The sequence below is a fragment of the Pelecanus crispus genome, chromosome 3, assembly GCF_030463565.1.
Source record: "Pelecanus crispus isolate bPelCri1 chromosome 3, bPelCri1.pri, whole genome shotgun sequence".
Lineage (NCBI taxonomy): Eukaryota > Metazoa > Chordata > Aves > Pelecaniformes > Pelecanidae > Pelecanus > Pelecanus crispus.
In genome coordinates, this window is record NC_134645.1 from 112,347,122 (window position 1) to 112,366,063 (window position 18,942).

Genomic DNA, 18,942 nt, shown 5'->3' on the forward strand with positions numbered 1-18,942 from the left:
CTATCGACAGTTTCTGCCTGTGGACAGTGTCTATCTTCACTTCCTGTAGAGTAACACCCAGTCTCATTGGAAGTAATTCTGACCTTTTCTCATTTTCAGCTGATTTTACAGACTCTGGAGTAAGTTACAGCAGAGCCAAATGAGGAGGCGGGCCACCCCTGCCATACTGTCCATGAATGCTCCACAACCCACAGCTGAGAAACGCTGCCTTAGATAAAACTCTGCATGCTTTTGGGGTTCTTTTCGTGATCTTAATACGGCTCTTCAAATACCTTGTTTGGTAACAGACGTTACGCAGTCAGCTTGGTACCAAACAATTTGATAATGGACTTTGATGTTTTCATGTTCTTTTCCTTTGTAAAAGATACGATCAGGCTGGAACTCTTTTCTTCTTATGGTGGTAACTTTCTTATGATTTTACTGTCTAGATTGGAGACATAAGAACTGCAGAAAAGTATTTTCAAGACGTTGAGAAAGTGACTCACAAATTGGATGGACTACAGAGCCAAATTATGGTTTTAATGAACAGGTAGATAATTTAATAGCTAAATGAAACTTTAAAATATAGTTTTGCGAAGTGTGCATTGTGAGCATTAAACTACCCTTGAGAAAATCCCATTCTCTCTTTTATGTAACTACATCTGTCATAAGTGAGACTGAATGGCATATAGACCCAGGAGATCTGTATTACTTGGTACAGTCATATTATCCTGGATGGAAATTGTGATCCTTCAGTTGATTTTACAAAGCTTTTTCTCATTCTTCCAGCATTGCATATTTTCACTCTGCTTTTTCAGTATACATTTGCATAAATAACTCTTAGGAGAGGAGAAGCTATTTTGGGCCTTCATCCTACAGTCAGATCTACTAGTAAAGTTACCGCCTGGTAGTTTTAAAGAATGCTCGAATACATTGTAGTAAATCGAGCTGCATGATGGAGGGCTCAGTTTGTAATGGTTAGCACATTGGCTTAATATATTTAGAAAATACTATTCAGAAGTGCTCTGAAAATTATATAGCATGGCTAATTTCATGAAGGGAAATAATTCTAGGAAGAGAGTATCTGCATTTAAATTAATAAAAACACAATGAAGACTGTTGCTTTGGTAGGCAGAATATATAATAGCCAAGTGATCCAAGTTGTCATTCCATTTGTCTGTAAATCAGTGTCTCCTTGCTGGTTGTAATTATACCGTGAAGAGCAAACGTCAGAAACTCTCACATCTATAATAGGAAAAATAAAAAATGGTGTCCATTCTTTTTAAAATATATTATCACCTTGGGTTTTTGCGGAGAACTCATTCATATGTCACTTACTTTCTAGAGCATTTCTCCACCTTGGTCAGAATAATTTTGCAGAAGCTCATCGATTTTTCACAGAAATTTTAAGGATCGACTCATCAAATGCTGTGGTAAATCTCCAAATTGCTACATTTATAATGAACACCTAAATTATTCTCATAATGCCTCATGCGTGGATTTAATTAGTATGCAGAGTATGCTCAGAGCTTTATAGAAAAATTGGATGTGGCATGTGTGCCAAAGGGTTTTTAGTGTACGTAAGGATCAGATACCAAATGGGATGGGAAATGAACCAGTCTATATGAAGGGCGTGAATACTTAGGCATGCATTTAGACATTGCAAAACATTATGTTTTATGGGATCTTTGCAAAAACACTTTTTTTTTTTGCATTCACTGTTTTTAGTGTAGACATGCATGTCAGAAAAAGAAATGGCAGCTGCCAACGTATATAAGACTAACTTGATTTCACACAACATTGAAGGGATATTGTAATTTTAAACATGACATTTTTAACACGTTGCATATCAGAGCCTTGGATTCCTATCACAAGAGAAGATCAAGGAAGAGCCATTTATTTACTTTTGGTTTTGTGTATTTGGCAGCTTTCAGTGCATGGTCATATGAGAGTGTTCCTAAGAAGTGAGACAGCTTACCCCCAGCAGCCTGACCAAGGCCATTTAAATACTGAGGGGACTGACTTTAAGCAGCACATGAATTGCATCCTTTTGCAGGCAGTAAAATAGTAGGTATTATATATTGCACGAGATCAGCAAGGTTTCCTGAAGGGAGAGAGAAAGAATTTTTTTAAAAAGTCTGTGTTCTTCCTTTATCTGCAGTTTTCAGAAAGGGTGAAAATTTCTGCTGCTGAACATGTTACATGACTTTGTACTGTTGGAATCTTTCGGTAACTCATAAAACCTGTTTTGTGTGGAAAAGCAAATGGAACCTGACTTGATCATTTATGATATATTTAGACTGCCCTATGTGCTGAATGTACTTGAAGCCAGTTGTAGATGCTTTTGTGATAATTTCTTCCTGTTGCTTATACGGATCTTCTATATGTAAGCCAGAGAGAAAAACACTTCTGAAGATACAGTGAAGTCATTAAGAAAAAAAAAAAAACTGTGAAAATGACAGCATGCAGAGGCTCACCTAGTTTCTGAAATCTGTTTCAGCTGACTTTGAAAATTAACTGACTAATATCCTATACTATTTATATTTTGTTTTAGACTCTTTTAGAGTTTCAGCTCTTAGAAGTCAGCAGGTCCTATTGGCACAGAATAAATCTTGAGAATAACAAGAAGAAAAGGAATGTATTCTAGTTACTTGCACACGTGCACACACATGCACACACACAAGTAATTCTTAGCACATAGTAAATTTGTTGTAACCCCAGATGCTAGACTTCTTTTTTTCCTTCTCTCATCACTTGTAAATACATACATACATATATATACACACACACACACACTCTTATTTATTGACAATATTATTTTTCTCTAGGCTAATAACAATGCTGCTGTTTGTCTTCTTTATCTGGGAAAACTGAAGGATTCCCTCCGGCAGTTGGAAGGAATGGTTCAGCAGGACCCTAAACATTACCTACACGAGAGTGTTCTCTTCAACTTGACAACTATGTATGAACTGGAGTCATCTCGCAGTATGCAGAAGAAGCAGGCGCTTTTAGAGGCTGTAGCTGTCAAAGAGGGCGATAGCTTTAATACTCAGTGTCTCAAGTTAGGATAGATCATTTCCAACTAATCTTTTCCAGCAAGACTGATTTTTTAAATTGTATATACTCTTGCTAATGTGTAAATGTGAAATAAAATCTATTCGGTTGTGAATATTCAGTGGCATTACTACAGAATCTGTTGTCTCTAACAATCCTATAATTGTGAAGACTTTGTGCTCACCTAGAGCCAGCTTCATCCCTACAAGTCTATTACTGTTTAGTTATTCTTCATTATAGTGTACTATATATATACACACACAGTCAATTACTCAGATTCTTTTTATATGAAAAACTGAATTTGACCTTATATTGCCTTGGTGATTGTTACAGTTTTTCAGTAATTAGTGAGCAAATCGCATGAGCTAATTTCATCAGCTAAGAGTTACTGACAGAATATCAGTATGTGTATTATAGAAATGAAATTCTGAATGCACGTCTCTTCACTTGCTTCTACTGCGTGTGTCTCATTTTGCCCCCATCAGACTACTGAGTATTATACCTTTGTATGTCCACTGCTCTCAAAGGAGGTCGCTTGGTAACGACCGCACAGAATCACAGCATGACTGAGGTTGGAAGGGACTGCTGAAGGTCGTCTGGTCCAGCCCCCCAGTCAAGCAGGGCCACCTGAAGCAGGTTGCCCAGGACCACGTCCAGACGGCATGTGAGGGAGTCATACAGTCCCCCACAGTATGAGGAACTGCATCATCTGAACAATACTAAATGCTCTCCCTATACTTTCTTCGGTTTGTGATACCATTCAATCTTTCAGCTTAAAGCATCTGGATTCTGGAAAGCTGTAGGTGGGAGTGGAGGATTTCTCTAGTCCCAAACTAATGCTTGCTTCAATGCTTTTTTCTTCTCTCCCACTCTCTGGCCAACTTCTCTACTTGGATGTCACCAGCAGGTGCCACAGGGTTGTTCTAGGAACCGCTTAACTTGTGCATGTGTATTTATTTCAGGTCTTACCATACTACAGCTATCCTCCTCATGCCTGCTCTAGAGCCTGTGGATTCCTCTCGGTTAGGCAGGCAGAGGTGCTCTGCTCTGACATTCTGCTGGGTAGAGAAAGGAGCACTGCCAGTTAGACAGAGCAGAAACGACGCGTTTCAGCTCAGTTCCTCTCCTGTTACCAAGTGAAAACACCGTGCAGAAAGTATTTTCCAGGGAAAAGGGTGGAGAGACTGAGGCAGAGGTATCTAAGGGCTAGGCCACACAGAGTGGAAGCAAATGGCACGATGCAGAGCAGGACACAAGGCAGTTATCAATGATGTGACAGTATCAGCATACGGTGATTTTGGTACGTTTTCTCCAGCATAGGTCACTTTTTTTGGGCATGGGGTTTCTTAGGAGATAGAAAGAAATCCTGGTATGTAACCACCATTGTTCTCAAAGACGTTGAGAGCACTGAACAATTTACCAGGACATGTAGTGACAGGACAAGGGGCAACAGTTTTAAACTGAAAGAGGGTAGATTTAGATGGACATAAGGAAGAAATTATTTACGATGAAGGTGATGAGACACTGGAACAGGTTGCCCAGAGAAGCTGTGGATGCCCCATCTCTGGAAGTGTTCAAGTTCAGGTTGGACAGGGCTCTGAGCATCCTGATGTAGTGGAAGATGTCCCTGCCCATGGCGAGGGGGTTGGACTAGGTGATCTTTAAAGGGCCCTTCTGAGCCAAACCATTCTGTGATTCTGTTATTCCAGTTAAAAAATTTTACAGTGATATGTAAATTAATATCCTATGACAGGTAATCCCATGCATTTTGCTGAAGGTCAGGTGTCACATTATATTATTACACTATAGTCTACGCTTTCAGGAAGCTTGATTTGTCTTTTCCAATCCTAAGTGAAAGTAGCATGAGCCACCACCATCATCTAGCATGCTGAAGCCACTTGCCTCTTTAAAATCTTTGCAGTAAAATGCTTCGTTTTTTTGACTCAGTAGTGCCTTATACTCACTGCACGTGTAAATGACAGCCTGTGTTCTGATCGGCAGAGAATAAAAATTTATGATCCCAGTCAGAGTCAAATAACCATTAAAAAAGAAACACTCTGAAAACATAATCCCCTGTTCTCCAAGCTTCTCTAAATTCTAATTCATATGTATTACTACACAGGTCTCACTTCAGTATGTTTGCTGTGTTCTTATTAGTAGAAGCTTTTACTCGGATAAAAACACCAGCAGAGGAGACGTGGACTGGGTGACCTCTAAGCTCAGTGAGCCATTAAACAAGTGACATCCTGGTAGACTTGCAGAAGAATTAAAATTTAAATGCAAAAGCAGATTATCACTGCTGGATGTATGCAAATTGTTAACTGTTTATAAAATGCAAAAACGAGTGTCGATGACACTTTATGGTTGGGATTTAACATATATACAAGTTAAGTGTTGGAATTTCCTATATTCAGCCAGTTACACATCTGAATGCTATATATGGTGTTAAAGCATTAAGGCTAAGGACAAAATTTGTCCTCAAAACATTAATTACACCAGGCAATCCTGTTAAATTCAATGGATTCAGCTGAATTTAATGAGGGTTCCTGGTGTAAATGAGGGCAGAGCTCAGTTCTAAAACACAGCATGCATGTGTCATCTGGCTAAGTAAGAAAAGCTGTGGAAAGTATAGCCTGAATGAGCTGATTGTTGTATTCAAGTCTTAAAGCTTAATGTGCCTTAACAGAAGTTTTGCATTTAAATTTCCTCTTTTATTAAAAGGAGCAAAGAAGCTGTACTTCAGACATTCAGATAATTACATTATGCCCAGAGACCCTGATCCTCAAAAGGACTTAAGCATCTATCTGCCATTCTAGTACCTAACTGCAGTTCAGGTGGTAATGGCATTCCCTAACCAGCTGGCCATTTACATTTTCCTGGTGCCTCAGTTTTTGGACTGGACCCATTAAATGTTCCCCAAAAGGTACGTGCAGACATGCCTGAGACTCTGCAACGGACTTCAGCCAGTGTACTGGAAAGGATGATTGTTCCTCCACCTACCCCATCCTTCATGTCAGCAAGAGCACTTGTGCAGCCATGTGCAACCTGGATGAGCTCACTGACCCGGTGGAAAAACTCATGAAGCCAGCAAAAACCCTCTTCGGATTTGTCTTCGTGCTAAGGCTTTCAACACAAGGATAAGCTGGGAAAAACCACCCCGCCCGGGTAAGCTGCCAGGTTTTCTGCACTACAGTGGTTTAAGAAGCGGTAGACAGACAATCCTTTTCTGAAACCTTTCCTGCAGGTGTCTTGCAAATCAAACTGGAGAGAGGAATAAGCGGGGTATAATCTGCATGCATAGCTAAGTTACCTCTGTCTTACTTGTATATCAGCTGATGCAGCTAATCAACCGCATGCATTGTAGCCATCCAAAACAAGACTGCAAGATGTGTGGTACCCCCATCTCCAGTCATATTTAGCTGTAGTGAGAAACATACATTCCCTCTCCGCACCGACTTGCAATCAAGAAATGTGTGAAAACAGGACTGAAGCATCAAATACGATTTAAATTTATTCCAAAGAGGTAGAACCACAGCAGCCAGAGTTAACCTCTCTGTGGTTGCTCAGGTAGCATGGATTACTGCTGTCCTGAGCAAAGGCCAGGGAAACTAAAGATGTTAGAGCAAGGTGGATTTTATCCATTAGCCCATACCTATAATAGGAGCTCAAAGGAAGATGCCATACACCTCTTCCACTGTGCTTTCTACCCACTTAGTAAAACATTGGGGAAAAAATGTATTTTACCAGTGAGGTACTTTACACTGTAGGAACCTGAACAGAGTTTTTAGCATATGAACAGCAGCTCAGCGGCAAACAAGCTCCAGCACTAACTTTCAGGCCACGATAGTGGAAAGCTGCTTTCCTGCTTACTTCTTCTAGTCAGCTTGGGAATTACAAATGTAGAGATTCTCATCTTCAAGGGGTGTGCGAGATGGTCACTATCCTGGTGCTAGGGAGGAACAGAAAGGTGTGGATGGGGAGGAGGACCCGGCTGCTGCCTTATCGAAGCTGTTCTGGATCAACACCTGATCCTGTCCTAGCTTTGGGCAGTCATTTGCAGATGTTTGTTATGTATGAGTCATGAAAATGAATCTATATGAAAGACAGCAACAATAGCCTGTAATTTGCCCACAACGAGGGAAAAAAATGGGATGTTACTTCCTTGAGGCAGGGAAGGAAGGAGGGAAAGGGTTCCTCTCTGGCTTTGAAAAATTGTCAAAACTGTCAGTGCTAAACTGAAAATACTGAAGTAAAAAGCTGCAGAACAGAATTACTAGAGCTGTTTATAAAAAAAACTCCACTATTTGCAGCGCAGGGTGTGAGCAAGTACTTCAGATGGTGGCACACGCTCCAGTGGCAGGCAGCAGGATTGAGCCCCAGCCCAGCCCGGGGCTGCGGCAGCAGCCTGTGCATAGCCCGGCCACCGCCTTGTGTCCCCTTGCTACAGCATCACCAGGGACAGCCTCCCTCTTTCCCACCAACAGCGGGTCAGCTTTAAGTTGCCTGAATCACTTAGGAAAAAAAAAAAAAGAAGCCTGAGGGTTGACCCAAATCAAATTCTCCAGGCTCAAATGCCTGTGATCACAGGGTAAACCACAGTCTGGAGCTCGGCTTGGCTGCTCAGGGCCGCATCCGTGAAGAAAGGCAATCCCGGAGCATCAGAGAGGCACAGAGCATACCCAGCCCAGTTTCCTACCAGGTGATGTGGCTCACTGACAGGCACAACAGTTCTTAATCGGTACCCTGAGAAGCAGCATAGAAGGCAACGAAACAGAGGAGCACTTTTCAAAATTAGCGTAGGTATCCCAGCGAGAACTGCAGTGGGGGAAGCCAGCACTGAAAGAGATCCACAGCCCTTTCACTGCTGAATCTTTCCCCAGGCATTTTGGTTTTTGAAATTTTGCTTCTTGTCTTATCTGGGTATTTATACAATTAATAAAAAATGAGAGCTAGTGACTCAGTCACATAAAAAATAGGTTCTTCAAATTGCAGGTATAGCAGAGTACATTTTTGCAAACACACGAAATGTTTTGGGAATCAAACTGTAAATTCACAAGTGCAGCATAGAATCATAGAATCGTTTAGGTTGGAAAAGACCTTTAAGATCACCCAGTCCAACCATTAACCTACACTAGCAAGTCTACTCTAAGCCAATCAAGGGTAGACTAGACTAAACCATGTCCCCAAGTGCCACATCTACCCGTTTTTTGAACGCAAATCAGATCAAATCTGGATCTTTGAGACAGGAATCTTTAAATTGTAACACTAATTCATCCCCCAATTAGTTGGTACGTTTATTTGGCTTTGGGAAATAGAAGACAACTGGCAGTGACCATATTTTGGGGAGAGGGAAGGGAACCTGAGAATTTTTATCATTTTCACAGGGAAGACTCCCAAACAGATGATGTAATTTTCGAGCATAGCACAGGTCAGGTCCACAGCCTCTGCCTGGCCAAATATCTAAATCCATGATTGGCTACTAGGGATATTCTTCAAAGCAGTGCTCAGCTGCCACCTCACTCTTTATGTGCAGTGGCGTCTGCCGGCTGGTCGTGAATGATTGCCTTTGTCAGGAAACCATCCCTTCTCATAACTTCCTAGTTCAAGCTAAATCCCGGAGTCAGAAACCAGGCAGGAGAGCGCCTGTTCTGCCAGTAGGACCTGATGCTCTGAGCGCATGAAGGTTTTATACTTGTCAAGTTCAGCAACCAGGACAGGCAGCTACTGGCTCCTGCAGCTGCGGGAAGCAGCAGAGCCCCTGCTCTCGGCAGCCCGGGGCGAGACACCCCTCACCGTCAGCATCTCCCTTCACCCATTTGTGGGCACCCCTAAGTGCCCGGTGTGGATGTTACTCATTAACTACTAACTGGCTGTGAAATGTCCTTGCATTAAGATAATCAGCCAAAGACACTTGCTCCGGGACATGTAACAGGGGAGAGCGGCATCACAGACCTTGCAGCCACTTGGTTGCCCACCTAATTTATTAAAAAGCCCACTGACCATCCACAGCTTTCTTATAGTTTCCTTGCAGAAACAAGGGCACTGCTCTCTCAAGCTGGTCATGAGAAACTGAGGTACACATCACTCGGGGAAAGTTTGGATTGAAGTGGAAAATAATACACAGGTATCAAAAAAGCTGTCTGCAAACCCTTCAATTCAGTACCATTTCTCCTACTTTTTTTTTTTTTTTTTTTAAACTCTAATCCTGGGGGAGTTGAAATATTCCCCTTGCCTGAGTTAGTGCTGCCAACGTGATGTTGCTGGAATCACTTACATAAATTTTCATACTACATCAATGCACCGAGATTTTCCACTAGCTGCAGTAAAACAGACTCATGTTTTTGGACCAAAAAATCGATTTCACTTTACACTTTTAGATATGTGGTATATGGGGGGGGGGGAAGAAGAAAAAAAACAAACACAAAAAATCACCATGAAAATAAACTGCATTTTTCATCTGAAGGAACGGTATGTTCTCCTCCCTCCTCTCCACTCTCTGGAGTGATTTCTATTAATATTAACATTTTTCTGCCCGGCTGTTTCCTCCCAGTGTAATCTCCTATGTAATCTCTTCACAGGTGTAGAATCTTTATACCAGCCCCAAATTACTTTTTTCCTGGCTGACAAAAACCACTTTCGGAGAGCAAAGCTTTCACCCTTTCAAAGACACCTATAGCGCTAAAGGGCATGGACTCAAAAGCGTTGACAGCAAGACCCCTGCCACCTCTCAGCAGCAGAATGCATTGTGCTGTGAAAATGATGAACGATCGTCCGTGGTGTGATCGTGTGTTATTCTTGACAGCCAGGAGATGGGAGCTGTACCGGGTGTATATATTCCTCCAGAGAGGCAACAAAACAAGGTGGTTCAGTCCGGCTTCCCGGGTCACATCCTATATCAGCGAGCTGTTGAAAGCAATCGCTGCGGGCAGCCCAGCCACTTTACCATCCATCCCTCATCACTGCCTCCAAACTGCAAATCTCTCCCGAGGAGAGCGTGTTACCTGCTCTCTCTTCCCAGTTGCTCCCCCAGTCTGTTATGGGATGGCTGTGCTGTAAGTGGGGTTCCTGAGAGCCCACAACACTGCCTCCACGGCTCCTTTTGCAGAGAGAGAGATCAAAATGGAGAGGCCCATAGGAAGAATGAAGAGTCTCGTGTTGACTTCTGTTAAAAAAAAGAAAACAAAAGCAGAAGGAGGATGAATTAGATTGGATACCAGGGACTGATACCAGCACCAGGAGAAACCAGGCATTTTACTTCACATTTGGAAACACAATTTTCTGTGGCATATAAGTCAAAGAAATAAAACTTGCTGCAGGCAGTAACTGTCATTTATTCCTGCAGCTGTACTTCAAAAATTCCCCAAAGGTTATACTGGGACCAGGATGCCCCAGTGTGCTGCACAAGAGGACACTGGAGCGCTGCTTCCGGGCAAGTGGCACACAAATCCCCGAACCGGTGAGGCACATGGCACGGCACAGCACACAGCATCCATGCAAGCCTACCCGATGATGCGTGTCTGACTATAGTTAAACTTTGCATTTGCTGGCAGCGCTGATTTTTCAGCCAGGCTTACAAACCACTGCACAAAAGCCAGTAGAGGCTGAGTGGAGTGCTGCGTGGGCTTGCATTTTGCGAGCGTGGGTTGTGCTGCCTGCACCCCCTCCCACGAATTGAGCCTCCCCTGGCATCTCCTCCAGCTTGCAACCCAAGACCCTAAGGCAGGAAATACATACCTTGGTTTACTCACCTTTTTGAACTGTTAAGATAAAAGCTAGTCCAGTTTCACTTCAAAATTGCAACTTTGTTTTCAGAAACACTTTTAAAGAAACAAAGCACCTAGAAACGGTTAAAAGTAATGCTGCTACAAAATGTGGGAAACATTCTTGCCTGCTGAAGGAAGGCTGTGTCCCACATCCATAAGGATGAACAGTGGGAACAGTCAATTACCTACCGTCTGCTACCTTAGGAAAATTCACATAAGCCCAACTTTCATCTTTTTACAGTTGTGTTTATTCAGGAAACTGCAAGACGGGAGTTTGCATTGTATCGAGCTGAAATCGGTACACAGGCTGCAACCAGTGCAGAGCCCATGCTCTCCTCCTCATCCATGAGGTGCTGGAGCAAGCAGTAGAGCTGCCCCACCGACATAATTTGTCATTGTAAAGAGCAAATTCATACCAAAATGCTTCAGTGCCCATTCCTGAGGAGCCGCATGTCCTGCGTAACCACAAGGCATTTACTGAAAACTGGATCAGCGTGTCTGTGTCTCCTTTTCGCCATCTCACAGCTAAAGAAACTGAGGCACACAGTTAATGATTTGTCCCATGTTACAGAACAAGTCAGTAGCAGCACAAGGAATAAAAGCTGATTAACAGTTACAGTAACACTGTTGTTCAATGTGTCCTTAATGTCAGCACAAGGGGGGGAAAAACAAACGCACCATACCCAAGTCAAAGTAATTTTATTAATAACTCACAAGAGCAAATTGCTACATTTTACTGAGAGAAAACCACAGCTTTATGTACCAGGGCAGAACTTGGGAAGCTGCATACTAAAATGCCGATTATGCAAATTTATCTTATGAACATTTTTAGACAAGAATGAAGCAGGGTTTATTTTCTTTAATTAAAAATAGAATCCTACGTAGTTCATTAGCATGGATTCAGAGCAGAATGAATATTAATGTAGCCCACCTCTCCCAGTTCTACCTGCCAGAAATATCAAGGAAAAAAAGGTTAGAAATGGATTCCTGAGCAACTGTAAAGGCAACTAGCTAATGTCACTGCAAGGCTGCTGGCATCTTTGAAAGGTCACAGAGATCAGGAAAACCTTTTTGACTAGAAAAAGGTAAATAATACTGCCACCTCCAGAAAGGCGAGAAAGGGGATCTGGGGAACTACAGGCTCGTCAGCCTCACTTCAGTCCCCAGGAAAATTACAGAATAAGCCGTTACGGAAGCTACTCCAGGCACACGAAATACCAGGTGATGGGGAACAACCAGCGAATGCCAATTTACCAAGGGCACATTCTGCCTGACCATCTTGACTGCCATCTAGGAGGCAACGACTGGCTCTGCAGCGGAGGGGAAAGAGTGGATGTCATTCACCTTGACCACAGCAAGGCTTTCAACAGCGTGTCCCACAGCAGCCTTGTAGGCAGACTGAAGGATATGAACTACAAGGCGGCTGAAAAACTTCTGGACCATCGGGCTCAAAACAGTCAGTGGTTCAAGTCTAACTGTCAGGTGGTTACACGTGACATTCCTCAGTAGTCAAAACTAGGTCAAAATGTGTTAAACATCTTCCTTAACAACTTGGGGTGCAGAGAGCCCAGCTAAGGACACTGCTTTGTCTAGCCTGGAGAAGAGAAGGCTGAGAGGAGACCTAACTACAGTTTCCCACTACAGAAGGGGCTGTGGAGAAGACAGAGCCAGACCCTTCTCAGGTACTCGATGAAATGGCAAGAGACAACAATCGCAAGCTGCAACCAGAGAGCTGGCCATGAAGAACAAATGCTTGCCCACAAGAGCAGCTAAGTGCTGGAACAGGTGCCCAGACACGCTGTAGAACCTCCACCCCTGGAGGTTTCCAAACCTCAAGGTCTGAGCAACTTGGTCTATCTTTGAAGTTGTCCTGGTACTTTGCAGGGTGTTGGACTAGATGACATCCAAATGACCTTTCAACCTAAATTTTTCTGTGATTTTAAGTGTATGTGTAAATAGAAGAAGTTGAATCAGTGAAAAGGCACCAGTCACATTTATTCTGACAGGGCTTCAGGCTGTTCCACCTGTCAGGTGTCAGACACCATTACTGTGCTTCTTCAGCCAAAAACTTCAGATACCGTTTCCGAGCAGGAAAATCATCAGCTGGCCTGTTGTATGGTGTCCAGACTGGTTCTCCAACAAACAGCCTCATTGCCTTCACGTAATTCTGTCAAAGAACAAGAAGTCACAAGTAATTTAAGAGCTCCTTTCCATGGGATCTTAATTCTGAAGTTAATGGTTTCATTTGCACTTCTGCAGCAATTTTTGAAACCATTTCAACATAGACTGAAAGCTTCACCCATTCCAGAAAATTGTACCACTGTGCTGGTGTTCCTGCTCCCAGCTACTGCAGGTGGGAGATTTTGCACCTATGCAGTGATATATTGTGCCACAACCAGCGCCTGCAGGTTGTGGCAGAGACAGTGCTTCTCCCTGTTTCAAAGAAAAGTACATAAACTAGCCAAAAAATAATGTCATAGGAAGTGAAAAGTCTCCAGATTCCAAAAGGAAAAGGAACAGCCCCTGCCACCAGCTAACCAAAGGCATGCCAGGTACGAGGTACAGCTGTGGCAGCAGAAAATGGGATTTTACATCGTGCAGAAGTGCTCCAACCACTGAGTTATGGGGAACTCTCCTCTCCTCTTCTGTCCACTACACTACAGATTTAGACCCTACCTATTTTGTAAAGACTGCTAAGTGCTTATCTTGCACCCAGGTGCTCAGCAACGTCAAGAATAAAGTTAGGTAACTAAAGAACTTAGCTGCAAAATGCAAGGTTCTAGAAGTGCCTAAAGAATTTACTTTGAAGATGGCACTTCTAGACTAAAGTTCCTGAAGTGGACAAACATTTAAGACTTCCTGCGAATTCAACCCTTAACCCCCTGATACTTTGTCTATATAAACAAAAAGCCTTAAACTAGCAACTGTAGCTGATTCACTGCCGATCTCAAAATGCAGACGTGAAAAGTCAGGTTTTCACCAAAGCAGTATATCCCTTTTCTACATATACAATAACTGCTATCTGGACAGCTGATTCAAAATTATACCGTTCTCATGACTACACCAGAGATGGGATTTTGCCACACAGAAGACAGCACACATTTCCCCATTTTCCAGGGGTAATGCTGAGATTGCAGACATATTTGTAAGAGCCCACAAGGAAAGGCACACAGATAGGACTACACGCACCAATCTCACAATCCTATTGCCAAAAATACACGCCGAAAGCAGGTCAACTCCTGTGAAGCCAGCATCCAGTCTAGCACATGCTAGCTGCAAGTAGTGGCTCTGGACCCTTAAAAGCTTCTTTCCCTGAAGGTGAATTTAGCACTCATGAAAAACGCCACTGCTGGACACAGATATGCTCTGTCTATCCCCACGAAGATACACAAGGCAACACAGAAGGATCCATCTACACCATCATCACCTCAACCGACAGCAGGGGCAATTGTGGGAGGGACAGCCGCAAGGCTTGGCTCTCACTCGCTGTCACTAAGATACGCTACGGAGATCACGTGGTAATGACTTGCAGTTACAGCTGATGAGAGGAAGCTGCATTTGTGACCTGGAGATGAAAGGTTCAGATGCTGTGAATTATTTAGTATTTTTCATATTCCTACTTCATATTTAATATGTTTTGCTAATGAACTGCAAGTCTCAGGGCATGTAGTTACTAATGTGATATATACTCGCATGGATTTGTCATCAAAAGTTACGGTAATCTGTAACAACATACATTCTCATCCAGTGTAAATCGGTGATATATGCCGGCAGGGAGGGTTATCATGTCTCCTTTTTCCATGGAAATCCGGATCCATTTGTCATCCTCGTCTCGAACATCAAAATAGCCAGATCCATCTAAGATGTAGCGAATTTCATCATCTAGGTGTAAATGTTCTTCATAAAATGTTTTTATCTAGGAACAGCAAGTATCTCTTAAAACTACTGAACACAGAAAAACTGCAAAGAAATCTGGTAGAAACATGTGGCAAAGCAGACAAAGGCTTTCGAAGAGTAACTGCACAGTGATTTAACAGATGAGACCAACATGGTTAAAATGGCCAATCAAGCCAGCCAGACCCTGTCTCAGGATACTTCTAAGTAGGCTGCTATATTTCCTTTGGAAGACAGGGATTTCTCCGACAAGAAACAGCAGCTATACCTGCACATAACCAGTCTCTGAATAACAGTAATGCTTACACCCGCTTGAGAGAGAGGCAGGTAAAGCTTCCCACCGCAGGACTTGGTCCTTGCAGTTGTTCAGTTTGATCATTTCGTGCCTTCTTTTTTCCTGACATGCAAAAATAGAAAGAGAGCTACAGATCATCCCCCCTCTTTTACACTGGCGTAGGGTTGAGTTAGCCCCACAGGCTACTACAACTTGATGTGAAAATGCAGTTATTGCCAAACATGGCCCATCTACGGCAATCGGATGTAAAGAGTGTGCCACGCCTGCCCCCACACAGTGAGCCCCAGCTCCAGGCTCTCTCCTCCTGGGCAGCTGCAGCAATATTCTCATTCTTTTTCCAGAATGGTGAATTCTTTGTACATTTCAGGGCACAGAACAAAACATGGTTTAAAGGTTCATTTAACAGAGACCTGAGCGGGTTGGTGCACCGAGCAGTGCAGTGCCAGGTACTATCACCTGCTCAGGCCTGGACACTGCAGCCACACTCCTGGGGGTGTCCCCGAGCCAGTACTGATCCAGCACAGCAAGATGAGCAAAAGTCCATATGCCCTGCCAAAAACGGCCCGTCTTTGTGGCACGTAGAGCCCACCCAGGCAACCTGAGTTACTACCTATTTACCTTCTCATCAATTTTAAACCAGTATAACACAATGGTCTTAAAACAAACTGGTAAATGGAAATTTAATGAAAACATGGAAGTGCCACTGGATTGCTCAGGTTAGAGCAGCATGCCAGCACCTGGAGGCTGGGAGGAGAGAGGTCCTTCTAGGAGGCTCACCTGAGAGCCTGGCACCATTTGCATCCAGCTGTTATGAAACAGCCAAGGTACCAGCTTCCCAAGGCAAAAAAATTTTCTTGTAGGGGGAGCGTGTCCCTCCGATTCCACGAGGTTAACATTCACTTTGAAAAGATGTATTTTGCAAGCAGCCATTCGGATGTTCCAGCCTTCAAAGCCCACACCCAGCTGGCAACCGCCTGCCTTCATCCCGGGGAGGCTCTCCGAAGACAGGTCAGCATCGGCAGGGCTCTGCCGGTAGGAATCTTAGTTTTGAAATGACGCAGTGATGGAAACTATCCTTAAAACCTTTGAAGGCAATCTACAGAAGCAAAGGGCCTCTACTATTTTTAAAATAATATCGAAACTGCTTTTTTAACATTAAGACTTCAGTACGGGATGTATTTTACACATGGAAATCTCCTCTTTGTGCCCCTGCTCAGGGTGTGCAGGCGTCGAGAAGCCGGCTGCACACTCTAGCGGTAGACTTCGGCGTGCAGATCCTCATTCAAAGCAAAGACTCGCATACCTTTTCCTCATAATTTGGAAGCTTGTCTTTGTGTATGGTCACTATATCCATCCAAGAATAATTTTCTGCTCTCCGAATCTCCTGCAGACATGGATCGGTCTCATAGTTATCAGCATCCAACTAAAAATTAGTCAGGGGAGGGGAAGAAAAAAAAAAAAAAATTAAAAGGATTCGGACACAATTGCTTGAGACGCTTCAGGACACTAACGTGGAAAAAGCTGAGCGGTCAGGAGCGTCGGTGGAGGGGCAGGTGGCTCCCGGGGTAGCCAAGTTGGCGGCCACAGGCACACCAGGTGGGCCAGTTTCGTTAGATCTCCCTGCAGCCAGCCCACCCGCCACGGCCACGGCCACGGCCGCGGCCTGGGGCCCCTCCCGCTGCCTCCCCCTTTCCCGGGCGCCGCTCCCCTCCCCGCGGGGCTCTCCCCGGCCCGGCGGGTGCGGCGCAGGCCTGAGCCGCCGCCAGGCCCCCCGGGGCCCTGCCAGCGCCGGGCCGGGCCGGGCCGCGCCGCCCGTGCGGCTCCCCGCAGGCCCTTACTCTGCGGTAGACGACGCCGAGGCGGCGCAGCTGCTCCAGGCTGACGGCGCGGTTGGGCCGCAGGCGGTGGGGCGCCCGCTGGTCCTCCGGGGACTCGTCCATGTACCAGGCCTCCACCATCCCGCTCCGCTCCGCTGGGCCGGGCTGGGCTGGGCGGGAGCGGGCCGCCCCGGGGGGCTGGGGGGGCCGGGGCAGGGAGCGGGAGTGGCCCCGCACTGCCAGCCTATGGGGGGAGCCGTAAGCGGGCGCCATTTGCAAGGCGAGACGGGCCGAGCGGGGCGAGCTGCGCAGCAGGCAGAGCTGCTGGTGTAGTGCCTGCTCCAGGCTCAGGGGCACGGGTGGCGAGAGCTCTGCCCGAGAGGGAGCTGCTGGGGTGGGGGGCTTCGTGCGGGCAACACGCTGGCCCCAGCACACATCACGCCCAGCTTCAGCAGCCACTGTGTTTACATCTGCTCTGCCCTGCCAGTAATGCTCTGACTGAACTTAGCGCGCTCAGTCTCGAAGACCTGCACTGCAAGCCCACAACATGGAGAAATAAAGAATAAATTGGGGTAAGAGCGGTAAGTAGAGTGGTAAGACCTGCCGCCCAGAAAGCTTGTGTTGTCTCCATCCATGGAGATACTCACACCCTGAGCGACCTGCTGCTGGGTGAGCTGCTTGAGCTGGGGTGGGCAAGATGCCCTTCATCGGTCCCCTCCAGCCGCCACGGTTCTGCAGTTCTGTACGGTCCTATGATTCTGTATGGTAAATAAACCAACAGCCAGCTAAACACAATGTAAGGATGGAGAAACAACTGAAAAAGAAACAGTCCCTCCTTAAACATTTTTCTTCCTAAGAGTTTCATACTTACCAAATGTCCTAACCATCGTTTCTCAGATTCTTATTAATGTTACCAGATCCCTTTAATGTACAGTATTCAATGTATAAGCACTACTGGTTATCGATTCCAGATAAAATTTAATTGCAAGTCCTGTAACATTACAGGTAAGCTGGTCTAACGCTGCAATTATCCACATTTTTAGAAGCAGATAACAAACCAAGCCAGAAGTTCAATGCCTATCCCCTGAATATCATGGCTGCTAAATGCCAGTACCCTCCTAAAGTTTCAGTTCCTGAAAAGAATGACTTGAATGGCAAACATCCTCTGCAGGTCCTCAAGCCCCTGTTACGTCCTGTTGAGAATTACTTGCTTTCCATCCTTTAATCAGCCTTAATCTTGTAACTTTTTTCTCAGCTTTTGTCCTGAATTTCCAGAGTAATAAATATTGGTATCAAATTAACATAAGTCCTTCCTATTAGATTTCCTTTTATAATCTACCTACTAGATTCAGGTAGTAAAGTTGCTTAAATTTAGTATTACACTGATGCTATGATTTACCCACCATTATCTACACTTTTTTTCCCCAAAACTGCTGCTTAAAAAAAAAAAAAACAAACAGATTTCCCTACAGTAAATAGGATCTACATGTTTAACTGGAGATGTATGATAGGCAGATCATTAGATGCCACCTCTTCAGTACGTTGTCACACTGTTCTGCCTCAACTAGAGATCTGATCAGGGATGATGGGGTGTAGTCCTGAAAGCCAAACTTCTAAAATAAACAAACATGGATAACTGTGTGCATGTATACAAAAGAAGCAGGAAAGGCGGGGGGGGGGGGGGAATCTAGTTGGTGCACTACCTTACCCCTTACTTGCTTTACGGTGCAGTTTTGGATGAGAGAAAACAAATAAAAACCCTCACTCATCTATTAACTACTAGCTAACCAGTTTCCTCATTCTATCACAATTCATGTGACTCTAAATACATAAGAGCTCATACTTTGCCTCAGTAAAGATACTATAATGCATGAAAACTGCTAAGAAATCAAGCTTCAGCAGCTCTACCATTCTGTACAGCAATTAACAAATACAAAAAAGCCTCAGTGACTTCTAGCTTAAATCCTCCTATTCAATGGTATGAACGTACCTTACAAAGAAGCTGACAAAGAAAATATACCAAACCTGTTTGCTCTTCCCATACAGATGCATAGAAAATAAAACTATCTTGATTACTGGTAATTACTCTCTAATTCAAGTGCACATTAGCCATTCCATTAATCTCATCATTGACTGGAAA

General features: G+C 44.2%; 2 protein-coding genes across 2 annotated transcripts in view; one reads left to right on the plus strand and one right to left on the minus strand.

Moving 5' to 3' along the window:
- TRAPPC12 (trafficking protein particle complex subunit 12) overlaps positions 1 to 3,216 on the plus strand; it is a 53,294-nt gene extending 50,078 nt beyond the window's left edge. Inside the window, exons 9-11 of the mRNA XM_075707377.1 lie at positions 429 to 529; positions 1,325 to 1,412; positions 2,808 to 3,216. Of these exons, the coding sequence (XP_075563492.1) occupies positions 429 to 529; positions 1,325 to 1,412; positions 2,808 to 3,050 (432 nt within the window). The 3' untranslated portion in view covers positions 3,051 to 3,216. The remainder of the gene's footprint in view (positions 1 to 428; positions 530 to 1,324; positions 1,413 to 2,807) is intronic.
- A 9,558-nt stretch (positions 3,217 to 12,774) lies between these two features.
- Positions 12,775 to 16,943, minus strand: ADI1 (acireductone dioxygenase 1). Its single transcript, XM_075707075.1, has 4 exons — positions 16,824 to 16,943; positions 16,289 to 16,408; positions 14,533 to 14,712; positions 12,775 to 12,963 (listed from the first exon to the last, which is right to left on the minus strand). The coding sequence occupies exons 1-4, from the start codon at positions 16,941 to 16,943 to the stop codon at positions 12,841 to 12,843; spliced, it is 543 nt and encodes a 180-aa protein (XP_075563190.1). The 3' UTR covers positions 12,775 to 12,840.
- Between the last annotated feature and the right edge of the window lie 1,999 nt (positions 16,944 to 18,942).

Excerpts from the sequence above, each read along its gene's own strand:
- ADI1 (XM_075707075.1), bottom strand. The coding sequence starts at position 16,943 with ATGGTGGAGGCCTGGTACATGGACGAGTCCCCGGAGGACCAGCGGGCG. Across the intron at positions 16,409-16,823 it reads TCGGCGTCGTCTACCGCAGA|TTGGATGCTGATAACTATGA; the intron begins GTAAGGGCCTGC and ends ACTAATTTTTAG. Across the intron at positions 14,713-16,288 it reads TTCCAAATTATGAGGAAAAG|ATAAAAACATTTTATGAAGA; the intron begins GTATGCGAGTCT and ends TGCTGTTCCTAG.